This window comes from Oryx dammah, unplaced genomic scaffold (assembly GCF_014754425.2).
Source record: "Oryx dammah isolate SB20612 unplaced genomic scaffold, SCBI_Odam_1.1 HiC_scaffold_2, whole genome shotgun sequence".
Classification (NCBI taxonomy): Eukaryota; Metazoa; Chordata; class Mammalia; order Artiodactyla; family Bovidae; genus Oryx; species Oryx dammah.
Genome location: NW_024070186.1, coordinates 172,949,697 through 172,966,388, shown reverse-complemented (window position 1 = coordinate 172,966,388; position 16,692 = coordinate 172,949,697). Strand labels below are relative to the sequence as shown.

General features: G+C 46.7%; 1 protein-coding gene across 1 annotated transcript in view; it reads right to left on the bottom strand.

Moving 5' to 3' along the window:
- Positions 1-8,629: 8,629 nt before the first annotated feature.
- Positions 8,630-16,692, bottom strand: part of XYLT1 (xylosyltransferase 1) — a 349,644-nt gene continuing 341,581 nt past the window's right edge. Inside the window, exon 13 of the mRNA XM_040266531.1 lies at positions 8,630-15,151. Coding sequence (XP_040122465.1) covers positions 14,829-15,151 — 323 coding nt within the window. The 3' untranslated portion in view covers positions 8,630-14,828. The remainder of the gene's footprint in view (positions 15,152-16,692) is intronic.

The following is a 16,692-nucleotide window of genomic DNA, read 5'->3' as shown; positions in this document are numbered from 1 at the left end:
ATGATTTAACGTCAAGCAGCATTTCCATCTGATGCTTCTATATTCTCCATTGCTGTTGTTGCTTAGTCATGAAGTCCTGTCCATGGACCCCATGGACTTTTGTGACCCCGTGGACTGTAGCCTGCCAGGCTCCTCTGTCCATGGGATATCCTAGGCAATAATATTGGAGTGGATTGCCATTTCCTTCTCTGGGAATTTCCTGACCCAGGGATCAAAGCAGTGTCTCCTGCATTGCAGGCAGATTCTTTACTGCTGAGCCACGTGGGAAGCCCAAGCCACCTGGGAAGCACCACTCTGTATTCTCTACTAATATGAAAAAATTTCATCTTTAAAAAAAGAAACAGCTTGAGATATAAGTGATAGTGAAAGCTGCTCAATCGTGTCTGACTCTTCGCGATCCCATGGACTATACAGTCCATGGAATTCTTCAGGCCAGAATACTGGAGTGGGTAACCATTCCCTTCTCTAGGGGATCTTCCCAATGCATGGATCGAACCCAGGTCTTCCGCATTGCAGGCAGATTCTTTACCAGCTGAGCTAGATATAAGTCACACACCACAGAACTCAACCATTCAGTGGTTTTAGTGTATTCACTCATGTGTAAAAATCCTCACCACAGTCCCTTTTAGAACATTTCCATCACCTCAAAAAGAAACGGTAATCTTTAGCTATTACCATCTTCTAACTCAGCCCATACGTCCAGCCCTGGGCAGCAACTAAAATACTTCCTGTCTCCCTAGATTTGAATATTCTGGACAGAAGAAAAAGTCATCTTTTGAGAGTGAGGGGGACATGGAAGTGTCTCTTATTATCTCCACCTCCTAAAGTGAGGCTTCTTGGACCTCTTCCTCTTGGAAAGTTTGCCTTGCAACTTTCTCCAGGATCCAAATTTCCATTGGTTTCATTCTGGGGGATGGTATGGGGTGCTGGCCTGACAGAGGCATGCCTCAGAGATATGCAGGTTCAATTCCAAGCTACTGCAATAAAATGAATATTATAATAAACGAATCATACAAACTTTTGGTTTCTCAGTGCATAAAAAGTTATGTTTAAATTATCCTATAGTCTATTGGAGAAGGCAATGGCAACCCACTCCAGTACTCTTGCCTGGCAAATCCCATGGATGGAGGAGCCCAGTAGGCTGCAGTCCATGGGGTCACTAGGAGTCGGACACGACTGAGCGACTTCACTTTCACTTTTCACTTTCATGCACTGGAGAAGGAAATGGCAACCCACTCCAGTGTTCTTGCCTGGAGAATCCCAGGGACAGGGGAGCCTGGTGGGCTGCTGTCTATGGGGTCACAGAGTCAGACACGACTGAAGTGACTTAGCAGCAGCAGTAGCAGTAGTCTATTAAGTGAGCAATAATAGCATTATGCTTAAAAAATAATGTGCATACCCTAATTAAAATATATTTTATTGCTAAAAAAGCCTAATATTATCCGAGCCTTCAGTGAGTTTTACTAGTAACATCAAAGATCACTGATCACAGGTCATCATCACAAATATAATAATAATGAAAAATCTTGAAATATCATGAGAATTACCAAGATGTGACACAAAGACATGAAGTGAGCAAATGCTGTTGGAAAAATGATTCGGTAGCCTTGTTTGATGAAGGGTTGCATTAAGCTTTCAATTTTAAAAATATTCAATATCTGTGAAGTGCAATAAAGTGAAGCAGAATAAAATAAGGTATCAGTTCAGTTCAGTCGCTCAGTCGTGTCCAACTCTTTGTGGCCCCATGAACCGCAGCATGCCAGGCCTCCCTGTCCATCACCAACTCCCGGAGTTTACCCAAACTCATGTCCATTGAGTCCGTGATGCCATCTAACCATCTCATCCTCTGTCGTCCCCTTCTCCTCCTGCCTTCAATCTTTCCCAACATCAGGGTCTTTTCAAATGAGTCAGCTCTTTGCATCAGGTGGCCAAAATATTGGAGTTTCAGCTTCAACATCAGTCTTCCAATGAACACCTAGGACTGATTTCCTTTAGGATTGCTTCTCGGCCTTTTGGCTAAGATCAAGTGTAGTTAATACCTTAAACCTCACTTTTATCTTTATGGCTCTAATTTGAACAACGTGGGGGCACTGGTATATACGTGTAAAGTCTCAAAACGGGAGATTTCTTCTTACTACATGAAGGGCTGACATAAGCATAGGGTGATAATGATAATTCCCAACATTTGGGGAAAAGTTTCACAGATTTAATCTAGCGGTTCTCAACCTTGACTGCACACTAGAATCACCAGGAAGCTTTACTGATTACTGATGCATGGGTCCCATCTCCTGATTTAATGTGCCCGAGCAGCATTAAAAAACCCTCCCCAGGTAATTCCATTGTGTGGCCATTGTTGAGAGGCACTGAACTAACCTTACATGAAAGCTTAACTAATAGGTGAGGCAGATAAGATTATCCTCTTCTCCTTTTCTCTCTCTCACTTTCCCTCTCTCTCTCTTTTTCTTTACCTCTGTTTTCTTTTCTTCCTCCCCTTCTTTTCCTTCCTTTCTTCCTCTCTTCGGGTTGGGAAGATCCCCTAGAAAAGGGAAAGGCCACCTACTGCAGTATTCTGGCCTGGAGAATTCCATGGACTGTATAACCCATGGGGTTGCAAAGAGTCGGACACGACTGAGCGACTTTTGCTTCACTTTTCCTTTCTTCCTTGAAATTAAAAAGCTCTATCACAAAGTCAAGTGACTAGCTCAAAGTCACACAACCGATAAGTGGGAGGGTCAGAACTCAAACCCATGTTAGCCATTTGTGCTTTTTCAATTTGCATCAGTGTTGTCTCCAGGTGGCCAGTATTATGCCCATCACAAAGAAAGAGAAGCTGAGTGGGATGGTTGATTTCGTTTCCCCTTGACAGAGCCAAGGGGTCTTGGTTACATGATTAAACATTGTTCTGGGTGTGTCTTGAATAAGATCAGTATTTCAATTGAGTGAATAAAGCACTCACCCTAATGTGGGTGGACCTCATTCAATCAGTTGAAGGTCTGAGTAGAATGAAAAGACAGACCCTCCTGCCCATATGGGGGAAAGCCTCCTGCCTGAATCCTTTGAGCTGGGACATTGGTCTCTGCCTTCCTTCAGTCCAGTACTGAGACATTAGCTCTTCTCGGGTTTCAAGTCACCAGCCTGCGGACCTGCAGCTGCACCATCGACTCTCCCGCTTCTCAGGCCTTTGGATACGGACTGCAACTCACATTATTAGTTCTCCTGGGTTTTCCGCTGGCTGACTGCTGATCTGCGGACTTAGCCTCTATAATCATGGGAGCCAACTCCTTATAATAATAAATCTTATTTATAATCGTAAATCTTATATTCTAATAATATCTCCTATTGGAGAACACTGACACTGAGGGACGGAACAATTAGGTTTCTGGATAAAGATCAGACTTTGAGTTAGGGGGTGGTTAGTGAGGGTTCCATGTCCCTTACATCCCTGATGTTCCTCTCTCTTCTGTTGCCAGTCTTTGAAGCTAAGTGTGGGCCAATACCCATGTTAGATGAACAAACCCTAGAGTCCTTGATGACAAGCTCGATGTCAGAATCTGTGAATGCAGGCTATGAATAGTCTAGGTCAGAAAATAAAAGTTGGTAGGAAGGACTATACTTTACTGGAACCAAACCAAGAACATCAGTGTTCTTAGTATGGAGTGATTCCTGATCCTGGAGTTCATCCAAGTTCTCCTTTGGCCCCTTGCATCTTACCTGCCCACCATCCAATCCCAGTGAAATCAGCAGATGGTCATGATGTGATCCAGGCATGCTGAAAAGATAACCGTGAAGGTGAGGGAGATCCCAAAGGTTTTACAAAAAGAAAAAGAAAAAGCATTAGCTAAAGAATGGAGCCAAAGTGCTCAGACACCAATCGGCAGCCAGGGAGTGTGTTAAATCAGAACAACCAGGAGAGAAAGGTGCTTTGGAGTAATTGGTGTTGAAGCTGCTTCCAGAGCTCATTCCTCTTAGGAGAAAACTGTCTGTCTAGAACCAAGGAGAGTCTTACCTTTAGAGTTTTCTGTAGATGTGGAGTGTGAAGCCCTGAGAGACTGGTCTGCAAAGAGGTGGAGGGACAAGAGATAATAGAGCATTTATGGGAGGGTTGCCTGAGGGCAGTCAGAGGAAGCGAAGGAGGCCTGCACATGCCTGGATGTTGGAGGTTGTGTGGGCAGGTGGCTGATCAGGGATTTGGGGCTTCTGTGAATGGGAGTATCTGATATTAAATTCTAAATCATTTGAAATATTCTCAGGCAATTTCTTACCTGAAAGCTTTGGCAAATCTTCTGTTTACATAGCCTGGCAGTAGTATTTTGGGGGAGTGATGGCTTGGGGTGTTTATTAGGGGGTGATATAGTGGAGAAGGAAATGGCAACCCACTCCAGTGTTCTTGCCTGGAGAATCTCAGGGACAGGGGAGCCTGGTGGGCTGCTGTCTATGGCGTCGCACAGAGTCGGACACGACTGAAGTGATTTAGCAGTAGTAGCATAGTGCAGAGACAAGAAAATGTATGTCTGGTATTTTTGCTGTAAGCTTTTTAGCCACAAACATTTTTGCTGTGTAACTAATTGACCGTAAGGGAATTTTGTTGTAAAAGAGAAAATAAGGAAAAATAAGAGAAGGGCATTAAAAAGGACATAATGAAACATGAAAAATGAGTAAAAAATTAAAGAGGCTTTATTGAAATATATTTGAATACATTTGAAATGTGTTTAGATTCATGGCAATACTGTGCAAATAACTGATTTTATTTTGCCTGTTATATCTAAGCACTTGTCTTCCAAGTTTTTCATTCATAGAATTTTATACAAGTTTTTGGCTTGTTGATGTGTCTCCTCACTTGGCATCACACTTTTCTATTTTGATAAAATTCTTCATTAACAGAGGCATCAGCTTCCAAATTCTAGGATGCATATTTGAATTGTGTTGAGAAAGCTCTTTGTTCTTGGAAGATTGTCACATGTCCACTGATAGACGTTCCAAAGTTCTATGGAAGGTGTGGATTCAACTCTGCACCTTTAAATCACTGGAGGATTTGCAAAGGACATTATCATTTTCTAGTACAGCCTTTGCCCTGACTTTATAGTCTCTCATTCACATGTCCAGTAAGTTTTATCATAGTATTTTCTATCAAGTCCATATACATAGTTATTGTCCACTATTTTAAGAGCACCAAATCTGCTCATCACTGTACAGACTTTTATGAGGGCTAAGACTGATGGAATGCAAAAATGGGAGTTCTATGTCAATGGAGAAATGGAACTAAAACTGTCAACCACTTAGAACCAAACTGTCAACCAGTTATCTTTCACAGCAAGATTGCCTTATGGCTGATTAGGTGTGAGGCAAAAATGTTTTGCAGCAAAGATGTTTATGGCAAAGATGCTTACAGGAGAAGTACCTAGAACTGAAATAAAGAATCTACAGAACAGAGAAATGATTTGTCAAATGAACCAGTTTAGTGGAAGTAGAACCTAGGCGGTAGCTGAACTTGAGGATCCCCAAGAATCTCCAAAGAGATTGGGGGCAATGCTGTGTTTCTCTTGTTCAGGGCATTTGAAAAATATCATTTGAATCTTCAAAGTCAAGGTGACACCATCTTATCATGAATAGAAGACATTAAGTCTCAAATAGAGAACAATTGTTCTGACAGACAAAATGAAATGCCCCCAAAGAGATTATGGAAATAGTAGCAGTCCTGTTCATTTATTCTTTCATCAAACACTGGGACATCATTTTATGTATCAAGCCCCTCAATGCACGGTGAAAATATAGACATCATCCCTTGCCCTCAAGGAGCTTTACCTTTCAGTTGTGAAGGCAAGAGGAGCTGACATTTTTTGAGCTCCTCCTATGTGTAGACAGTGGGCTTTGTATTGCACATGCACTGTCTTTCTAAAATTCTCCCAACAGCTTTATGAGTAAGTAACTATTATCCCCATATAGATAGGTAAACTGAAGCTCAGACATGTTAGGGACCTTGACCCAAATCTGACTCAGCTAATCCATAAGGAAATCTGTGTTTGGACACAGGATTATCTGACTCCAAATTTGGAAGAAGGGTCCTTATTTTGGTCAGGGCCACGGGAAAATTGGTAGGCATTCAGGTTCGGTAGTGTGATTTGAAAATACTCCCCATATTCGTCCTGAGTCCTACCCAGTCTACCATAATGCCCATCAGTCTATCTGCTTTAGTGCTTTTCACTGGGTGAACCATTGCTGTCCACCTCATCCCCATTTTTAGAATATTGACACCAATTCAGCAAGGCTCCCTCATCACATTATGGATGAGTTTGCTAGCATGTGGGATCTGGGTGCCTACTGCAGGGGCAAAAGAGAGACTGGGATCCCAGGAGGTCAATGTTACACAAACTTGGAGAAGATATTGTTCTTCTTTGCAGGCACACAGACTCTGCCTTTTGATGCAAGTAAGAATCACCCACCATAATTAGTAAAGGGCAGTTACTTGGATCTTTTAAATGAGTCCTGTGCCCAGGCTACAAGGAGAAAAGGAGAGTCATGTTGTCTCATGACTAATTAAGTGAGGATGAAATCTGAACCATCTATATGATACTTATTTAAAATGATTTGCTCAAGACCTACCCAGAATCCTTCTCCTTGGGGAGATAGCTAGGAGCTGGGTGGAGACAATTTGGGCATTTGAAGAGCAGGAATGAATTGGACTGGCAAGCTGAGAATCCACCTGAGCCTGGAGTTGGCTGTGGCCAGTGGATGGACATCTGTTGTTTTTGTTTGTTCAGCACATCAGAAATGCTCCTCTTCCATTCTGACCATGTCATTGGGATGGGGCTGCCAATCACAGTTTCTTATCCAATCACCTGGCCGCAGGGGTAGACACATGATCCAGACTCAGCCAATGATAGTGCCTTGTTTGCCTGGCCCCAGTGATTGGTTGGAGCCACTTCCTTTGGCGATGAGAACAGAGGACATAGGTGTTTCTCTGCTGTGCTGCTTGAAGGCTAAGGAGTGACTTCTAAGGCCTCCCGTCTCTATCACATGGTACTGGCTGTCTGTAGAGGGGAATAGAATCAAACTGGGAGCAGCAGAAATGGAGCAAAAGGGGACAAAGAGTGTCAATGTTCTAGTTCCCAGTCTTGAGTCTCCTGGAGAATCTCTCATCCTTGTCCTTTGCATTTTAACTACTTTCTTCTGCAATTTCAGGAGCCAATAGTTTCCCCATCTGATTAACCTTGAGTTAGGCTACTGTTGGTTCCAAGTGAAAGAACTCTCACTAACACAGATAGGAACATCAAAAATCATATTTGAGAGCATTTTCTTGTAAGAAGCTGGGCAGCATGCGGTTTCCCAGCAGACCAAATCAACTAAGTATGGAGGCAACACTTGACCTACCTCCTTTGGGTACCAATTCTAATTTTCCACTCTTTTGATTCCACCTTAGGTAAGGGATGAATTATTCTCAGTTTGGTCTCATTCTCAGAGACTCAGCCTAGAATACAACTCTCAGCACCTGGCAGCCAGGCCTCCAGTCAGTTTCCCCAAAGGCCCAGCTGCTTCCATGAGAGGTAAGAGTTTTAAGGCCTGATGGCTACATACCCCCTTGGAGCCACCAAAGGGATTGATTGAGTGGGAGAGAGGGAGACATGGCAAAGGCTATTTCTGCTCTCACTTCAGCTGGAGCAGCCCTCCAAGCACCCAGTTACTTTCACTTTATTCTATTGTTTTAAATTGAAATTTAGTTGATGTATGTTACTTTCCGGTGTACTACAGAAGGATTTGACATTTGCATACATTATGAAGTATTATGAAGTGACCACCATGCTAACTCTACTAGCCATCAAAAGTGGGTACATTATTGACCGCATTCCTTATGATCCAGGGCTTCCTCTGGTGCCTGAGACGGTAAAGAATCTGCCTGCAATATGGGAGACCTGGGTTTGATCCTTGGGTCAGAAAGATCCCCTGGAGAAGGGAATGGCTACCCACTCCAGTATTCTTGCCTGGAAAATGCCATGCATAGAGGAGCCTGGCGGGCTATAGTCCATGGGATCAAAGAGTCAGACACGACTGAGCAACCACTCTCATCTCACTTTCTTATGCTGTGTGTTACATCCTTGTGACATATTTATTATATAACTGGAGGTTTATATCTCTTAGTCCCCTTCACCTATTTCACCCACCCCCTACCCCCTTCCTTCTGGCAACCAGTGTTCTCCTCTGCCCACGCCAATGTTCCCCCCTTTTTTGGGGCACGTGGCACACAGGATTCTTGTTCCTGATCAGGGATGGAAGCTGTGTCCCCTGCAGTGGAAGCATGGAGTCCTAACTGCTGGACCCCAAGTCTTTTTATATAATGGGTTTAATGCACAATTTGGGGGGGAAATTTAGTCTGGCTGTGTAGAGAAGAGGAAAGGAAAATAGGCTTGCTACACAACTGGCCAGTTGGCTATAGAAAACATTTGCCCCTTTAGATGGCAGTCTTCCTCGCTGTCATCTACGTGGAGAGATGACAGCAGGCTTGATCAGGGAGTGTGTGCACACATCAGGATTTCCCAGGAGAGGTGGTCTCAGCATGAGGAGAGTGCAGAGGAGTGGGGAGAACATAGGATGGCATGAAGATGCAAGATATCATTGAAAAGTCACACACCTACTGTTCCATAAAGACAGTATTTTTTTTTTTAATTTTAAAATTCTGCATCTGAAAACACAGTATGACAGAAAGCATCTATATACACCTGCAGTGTTTTTGGTATGATACAGTATTCAATACATCCACTGTTTTCTGCAAAAGATTTTGCTTTGTCAGACAGAAATAAACTCCCCTAGACAAAAAAATACAGCTAAGGCACAATTTTGTTATTTTTCTGCTAAATGAAAAGACAGAAAAGGTGCAAAAATGGGCGGGTAGTGCAATTGTTTCCGAGAATCACATTCTACCGTGAGGAAAAGCATTCGGATGATTGGAATTTGATTACTGGTCAATTTCAGATATTTCAATATCTCTTAAAATACTCCTTTAAATAAATAGCAAAATATCTACATCTTTCAGTGTGTGCCATTTGAATTCTCTCTCTTTTTTTTAAAACTTTATTTACAGAGTCTCTCTTTTTTTAAAATCAATACATTACAAAATATTTCTGTACAGTTTTATGCATATTATGATCTATAACAAAATAGTTATTTTTAAAAACTATATCACCACATGTCTTTGAAAAACAATGAAAGGGACGGTAATAACTTATTGTGAGGCCTCTAAAAAAATACCCAAATGCTATTGACAATATAGTAATACCAAAAAAAGAGACAAAGGACGACAAAGACGATTGAGCTCAATTCCAGTGAATTTCCTATGAAAACCCTGGGGTTGTCTTTGGCCTCCATCAGCCCTGGAGCGATGGCAGGGAAAAGGAGGGACTCTGAAAGCAGGGAGAGTGTGATCCCTTTGAGAACATGACCATCCACTGGGAATATTAAATTCTATCACTTTCCAGGCAGGAAGGACGAAGAGATAAATTGAGAAACTCTGCTGATTTACCCTTGAATGAAGTACATAAAGTCACCAAGTCTTCGGGGGAGGGGGAGGATTGGAAAGCCCACGTTGGCATCCTGCCGGTAATTAAACCAGCCTATCGACAGTGGCATTATGCTCCAAGAGAGTGCTTCGGGAGTCGGCTGAGGTTTAGACGAGCACCCAAGCCTTCATTTTACCCAAAGGAAAAATAGAAGGATATTTTTCTTCAAGACGACACATAGAAGCCATTTCTACCACATCTGCAAGCTACAGATTGGCAGCCCCTGGCTTAGGAGGTTGCTCCGAAAGCTTCAAGATGCTCTCTTCTCTTGGATGTTGGTAGAAATGGGAGAGAGAGGGTGGTCAGCTTTCCAAAAATAATTTTAAGGCCACATTTAAAAACAGAGAAACCTAAGGCTTTTGAAGGGGGGAGGTGGCGTGGAGGAAGGAGAGGAGAAGGGAGGCAAATGAGGAATGGACAGGATGGAGTTAGGAACGGAGGTGGCAAGACGCAGAACCTGCTTTCCCGTGGGGCCTGTAGGCAGAGGTGGATGGAGTATTCCCAGCCAAGGGGAAGGGGAAGAGAGAGGGCTTCCATCTCCCTGCCTGGGGCTTGGCAAGGACAGAACCAATGACAACGTGAGGGGTAGACACAGGTGGCATGCGGAAGCCCTCCTCAGTCTTAAGAGGGGTCTGTACAGTATCGTTTGCCAGGTTAAAAAAAAAAAAAAAACTTCTGAGAGAGACACACAGACAGAGGGAGAGACACAGAGAGATAATTTGCATAGATTATACATTCAGCTCAGCAGATTTTGGACACCTTTATTCTTCTCCCTCCTCCCCCAAGGTAAACTTCTCAGCAGACACATGAGGTAGCGCCTGTGGTTGGCCCATGGGCAAAGTAAGGTAGGTGAGGCAAAAAGCAGAGAGGACCTCCCGTGAGCACAGCTTCCAGAGATGCTTCTGGACACATGGCAAGGTGGCCGCTAGAACCCAGGATCTGGAGCGAGCAGGGCTGACATGCCAGCCTCTCCCCAGGAACAATCTCCTGGACATCTCCATCCGGTGAGATGGAATTCTGGAAGGTGGGGACTGGGCCAGTGTGGACCTCCTTGATGTCCAAGGGGCAGCTCTTGAGGTCAGTAAATCCTGTTTCATCTCCCCTTCAGTATAAGCTGTCTTGAGATCAGGAGAGCTGAACAAGCCAGTTCTCACGGGACACTTCTCTGAGGGACTGTTTCTTCAGGATGGGAATGACTAGTAAGAGGCCCTCATTCCCTTCAGAGTTCCACATAAGCTGTTATTTTCGCCCCTTCCCAATGCTGGCTTTTCCCCCTCCACCAGGACAACACCTAACCTCCTTTTAAACACCTCTCCATAGAGTTGGCAGTGCACAGGCTGAACTGTGGACCGAACCCTTTGCCTACACTCTGGTAACAACAAAACCTGCCAATGTTTGAAAATCAGATTTCCTGTAAAAATATGGATTTTTGGCTTCTCTTACCAAATTAGATGATTCTGCTGTACCGTGCCTGTATTCTCACTCGCAACTGCAGACTGGAGCTGAGAGGCAGCCGTATTTTTTGTCTGTGTCAGGCGCACACTTGCAGACCACAGTCCCTGCCATTCCCTCGTCTGACACCAGCCGCTTCATTCATCTTTGTTAGTGTCCTGGACTGCATAGCCGTGGGCGACCCCTGCCAGAGGGTGTGGCTTTGACCCGGCAGGCCTTTACCAACAGCTGTTTCTAGTATATCCCCCTTGGGTGCTGCGGAGGGAGCTTGGGTCCTGCAACTCCAGTGAACTGGACTATGAAAGGGGTCTTTGCTCAGGCCCCCACACCCAGCTGCTACCACTCTCCTCTCTTAGGGACCCTCTTGGCAAAGAGATCAAGGTTCCAGCCAGGGTTCTCCTTGCGCCTGCAAACTGGAGAACTAGAAGGAAGCACAGTCCCCCGAGTCCTGGCCTGTGCCCAGAGCAGCGGTCATCTGCTCTTTCTGGGGAACTGACTCAAACCTCAGCTCCACTGGCATTTTGAAAGTTCAACAATGGCAAATGAAGGCAGAGTGACTCCCGGCCAGATCAGAAGGGCCTTTTTCCAAAGGGAGGAGCACACACACGTCTTAGAATGCGAGGGTCCTAGCAACCGCTCTGCCCTCCTTGGAGATAGACTGCTTTGCGCTGGGGCTGGGAAGCAGGGCTCAGAGTTGTCTGCCTCCTGGGTGTGGCTTCTGCCTGACATCACAGGCGTGAGTGGGAAACTGGACAAAGTATCACAGCTTATTAGATGCATCCTTCTCCCCCAAACCCACATCCCACCTCTCAACCCCACTAAAGTCCAGGGACCCAGTCAGAGACTCAGTCACACTCTTCTAAATTCTAAAAGGATTTCTAGGGGACCACGTTCTCAGGTTTTGAAACCCTCAGGCAGCCACAGCTCAAGGCTGCCTGACCGATGGCCTTGAATTAATAAATCATTCTCAGGTAGACAATAAAAATGAGTTAAACCATCTCCCCTGGGAAAACATCACCTTGGCTCAAATCATCCTGGGCTTTGCTGGAAATTCTCCCTTTTTCCCTGAAGTCAAATGTAACATCTTCAGAGTGATTCTCTGGTTCCAGAACAGAAGATGTTGAGGAACATCTGGTGTGACTGCTCAGCTTCCCAATTTCCTGGTAGTTAGCGGGGAGTGAGGCCAGGGCTGGGGACAGGAGGGGATCATACCCAGAGCAATAAGCCAGCTCTTCCATTTCGCCACGTCTTCCCAATAGAACAGGAGTCAGCAATGTCAGGGTGCAGGAGGGGCCTCGCTGAGGAGTCTGCAGGCTCATGCTGCGTGCAGGGAGGTACCAGGGCAGGGCTCCCATAGCCACCATAAGTGACCATAAGCCACCATAAGCGACATACAGAGTCCTAGTGGCCTGGCCAGGAAGTGCAAGGCTGGCTTCCTGGGCAGCTTCCACAGGCTCAAAGAGTCCTTGGACAGAAGCAGAGGCTGAGGGCAGAGAGAGGATGTGCCATGGGCCTCTGGGCTCCCCGTGAGCTTGTAGAATCACATGGCAATTATGTGGGCTTTCTGAGAAAGCCATGCCAGGCCCCTGACCTTGGGTTCTCCTGGCCTGTCTGGCCACCCCCACCACCCTTTTCCTAAATTAGAGCTCTTTGCTCCTGGGCATGGAAGGAGCTTGCTTTCCCTCTGTCCTCTGGTCACAGAGAGGCCCACGGCTGTGGGAGGATGGTGACGGAGACGCATGGACAGCCCAAGCTCTGCAGCTGGATGTCTACTTCTACAAGTAGCAGTCCTGTTGTGTCCCTGTGCTGGGGGATGGTGCCGGGGACCGCTCAGGAATTCCAACACCCCAGCTAACTGGGCGGTCCTCCACCCTGTGTGAAGAAAAGTGAGGCACCGATGTTCCCAAGGGCACCCCACTTTTAGCCCATGGACATTGCTGGTTGAAGCATTTCCCTCACGGTGTCCAACTCCCTTGCTTTCCACTGAGGACATGGAGGATGGAAGGCAGACACAGAGAGGGAGACATAGGTAGATCGATAGATGGATACAGAGAGAAAGCAGGAGAGAGACAGACAGGAGGGGCTGGGGGAACTAGAAGGGCAGGAGGAGGGGGCCTTTTGTGAATAAAGGCAGCTTCAGTTAGTAAGATAACATAATTGACAAGCTGCAAAAACAGCACCTACTAATTAGTCATTGACTAAAACATATAAATAATAAATATCTAATAAGTGTCCCTTCTCTGTATCCTCCATGGCCCACAGGACATCCTGCCTTGCAGGGCTGGGGTGGGGTGAGTAGGAGGCGATAGCTAACAGTTCACTGGGAGCAATCAGCAGTACCTTCAAAGCCACACTGGAGAGAAACCCAACGAGGTCCGGCTCTCCTGGGAAAGGACAGTGCACCAGGGCTGGGACTTTTCCGAGGGAACCTTTGGGGGAGGGTGGGATCCGTGGAGGAGGGTGTTCTCAGGGAGGGACTGCTGGATGAGCGGGGCAACCCTCCAACGGGCACATGGCAAGGAAACCCTTTGGGTTTCTAGTAACTCAAGCAATTTGAATAATACTACTCTTTAGGTTTCAAACAACCAGATACTCAAAGCTTCCCACTTTCACACTGCATGTCAGGCAGGGCCGGTTGGCACCTCAGACAAGAAAGGCCATGAATTTAAAAACCAAATCTGAAATGCTTTTTCCTCGCTATGTAAAGTCTGTTCCATGTGGTTTGGTTGCTCCCAGCAGCACCGAAGACACATTTCACAAAGTTCCGAGTGCCCGACTTCAGAACGAAGGGCTCAGGCAGCTGAAGGGTATTGCTGTGCTGACCAGCTCAGGAGTTTTGCTCCCAGCGGTCTCTAAGGTTCACGGCCATGGTCTCCCAAAGTTCCCACTGTCAAAGACCAGAGGGGTCATTGTCTTGGTCTCCTGACCCATGAATGGCTGGGCGGCTTGATGCTAGCCTCAGACTCATGAACATCACCCCGTTTCTGCCTCGAGAGAGGGTGGCCTGGAGCCCAGGATGTCTGGCAGTGACACTTTGGTTGGACTTTGGCCAAGTCATGTCACAAGGCTCTCCTGCTCATCTAGTTACTAAGGATGATGGTTGAACCCAAGAAGAGTTGGGGGGAGGCTCAAAGCCACCCCCCCAACCCCCGCCAAGACTATTACCTCCGTGGGAATGAGCCCACGAATGTGACTTTCATGTCCTGTCACTTCAAGGCTGGCACGAGGGTTTCCTGGCCCAGAGGAGCAGGCAGATGAGCTGAAGGGCAGGGCTGGAGATCAAACCCACCCTCTGGTACTGCTTTCCAAACCAGCTTCTGCAGAGCCCTTGGGTTCTGAAGAGGTACCTTAGGAAATGCCCTTGGCAAAGGGACTGCCCGGTGGGCTGAGCTTTGACATAGAACCTCACACTCTCAGCTTCCACCCAAGCAGCCTGGATTTCATCTGTAGCTTGAACCTCCACCTATGACTCGGTAAAACAAATACTCTGCTGCTCAAAAGAAAAGTTTGGGAATCACTTGTCTGGGGGTTGGGTCATGTCATTGAGGGGGAAGACAAGGAACCTGTAGGACTCGAGGATCAACCAGAAGAGGTAAGACCACCACGGTGCTGGGACCAAGCCATTGCTGTCCCAGTAGCCAGCCTGCAGGGTGCAGGTGGTTGGCAGAACCTGCTTTGGCCTCCAAACCTTCCTTCTTCATCATCCTATGGCCAGGAGAGCCCCTCTCACAAAAGGCAGCCCCAGGGGTGGGAGGTCAGGGTCTGGGTCCCTCTGGCCATCTGGCTGCTTTCCCTTTGAGATCCGCTGGGGTCCCCAGGTGCCCAGTGCTACCTGAGCCGGCCGTCGGGTTTGACCGCCCCCAGCTCCGACTTGGGGTCGGGGCTGAAGGAGCTCCAGGCTGTCTGGCTGCAGGTCTGCATGACTGGGCAGGCGCTGGGGCCTGTGGCACAGATGTCCATGGCAGTCCACATCCCGCCCACCAGCGAGTCCAGCCAGCGCTCCAGTGTGGCGCCGGCGGAGGCCGCGTTCCTCCGAGCCTGCTCCACCTGGGCAGGGTTGATGGGCAGGCTGAGGACGGGGTTCAGGCTCTGGAAGCTCTGCTCCATGTAGGCGCTGCGGAGGGGCCCATTGTGCAGCCTCAACGCCTCCTCTGAAAGCCAAAGGGAACAATGACATCAGTAGATGAGCCACGGACCAGTCACCTAGCACTGTGTGCCTGGCACCACGCTGGGCACTGCATAGCACAGTCCAGTTCATGGGACAATCTCATGAGGAAGTCCTTTTAGAAATCCCATTGTACAGACAAAGAAGTTGAGCCCACGAGGACATTCCTTCAAGAGGTATGAGCCCACTTTGTGTAGGGCATGGTCCATTCATTTATCCATTCAGCATGTATTTATGGAGCCCCTACTAGAGTCCCCATCTGCTGGCTCAGATGGTAAAGTGCCTGCCTGCAATGTAGAAGGCCCGGGTTCAATTCCTGGGCCAGGAAGATCCCCTGGAGAAGGAAATGGCAAACCACTCCAGTACTTTTGCCTGGAAAATCCCATGGGCAGAGCAACCCGGTAGGCTACAGGCCATGGGGTCGCAAAGAGTCGGACACAACTGAGTGATTTCGCTTTCTTTCTACTATAGCCCAGACAGTAATTCATTCAACACATATTTACTAAACATCTGCTATCTGCAAGGCATTCATTTATTCATTTATTTGATGCAGATATATTAAGTGCCAGGCTCTATCCTGTGGTAGAGCAAACCAGTCAATGAAGGAGGAATGATGTCGATAAAGAAACAAACAAATAAATAAGGTCATTCCCCAAACTGATAAGTGTCATGAAAGGAATTAATGGGGTGTGTTGAGTCAGAGCAGGGGCTTGACAAACTAAGGCCCTTGGGCCAAATTTGGCCCACCACCTGTTGTTGCAAATAGATTTTACTGGAACATGGCTATGCCCATTTGGACACATATTGTCTATGATTGTTACCACAGCACAGCTGAGTAGTTGTGACAGAAATTGTACATGGCCCACAAAGCTGAAAAATTTACTATCTAGCCCTTTACAGTAAAAACTTGCTGATTTCTGGGTTAGAGAGTGACAAAGTGTTTATCTTAGATGAGATGGGCAGGGAAGACCTCTCCGAGGTGGTGACATCTGATCTGAGTGCTGATTCACGTGAAGGAAGAAGCTATACACAGATCCTGGAGAAGAGAACTCTAGGTTTTGGGAACAGAAAGTATTCAGCCTCACTGAGCACCTTTCCCCAAATCACACAGGTAATGAGAATTGGAGCCAGGGTTTGAACTGGGGTCTGTGGATCTCAAAGCCTGGACAGGAGTCCTGCACTTGGCTGCTAGATGCCCACCGTGAGCTTTCTATAAGACAGGGATTTCTCCTTTGGTCCAAGGTGTAGTGCATGAATGGACCACAGCAAGGAGTCCTGGGGAGCCCAAAGCTTGGACCAGAGTTGGGTAGGTGGGAGGTCCAACTGGCTTCTGAAACAGCTCTGCCTTGCTGAGCACCAGGATCTCAGGCCAGAGCACGGGCACCACAGTAAGGCTGCCTGCTTTGAACCCCCACGTCCCACACACTAGGCATCTGACTTCTTCCTCATCAGTAAAAATGGGTAGAGAACTATTACCTGCCTCGTAGCTTTGTTTGTGATGATTAAGTATGCTGACTCATGTGAGGT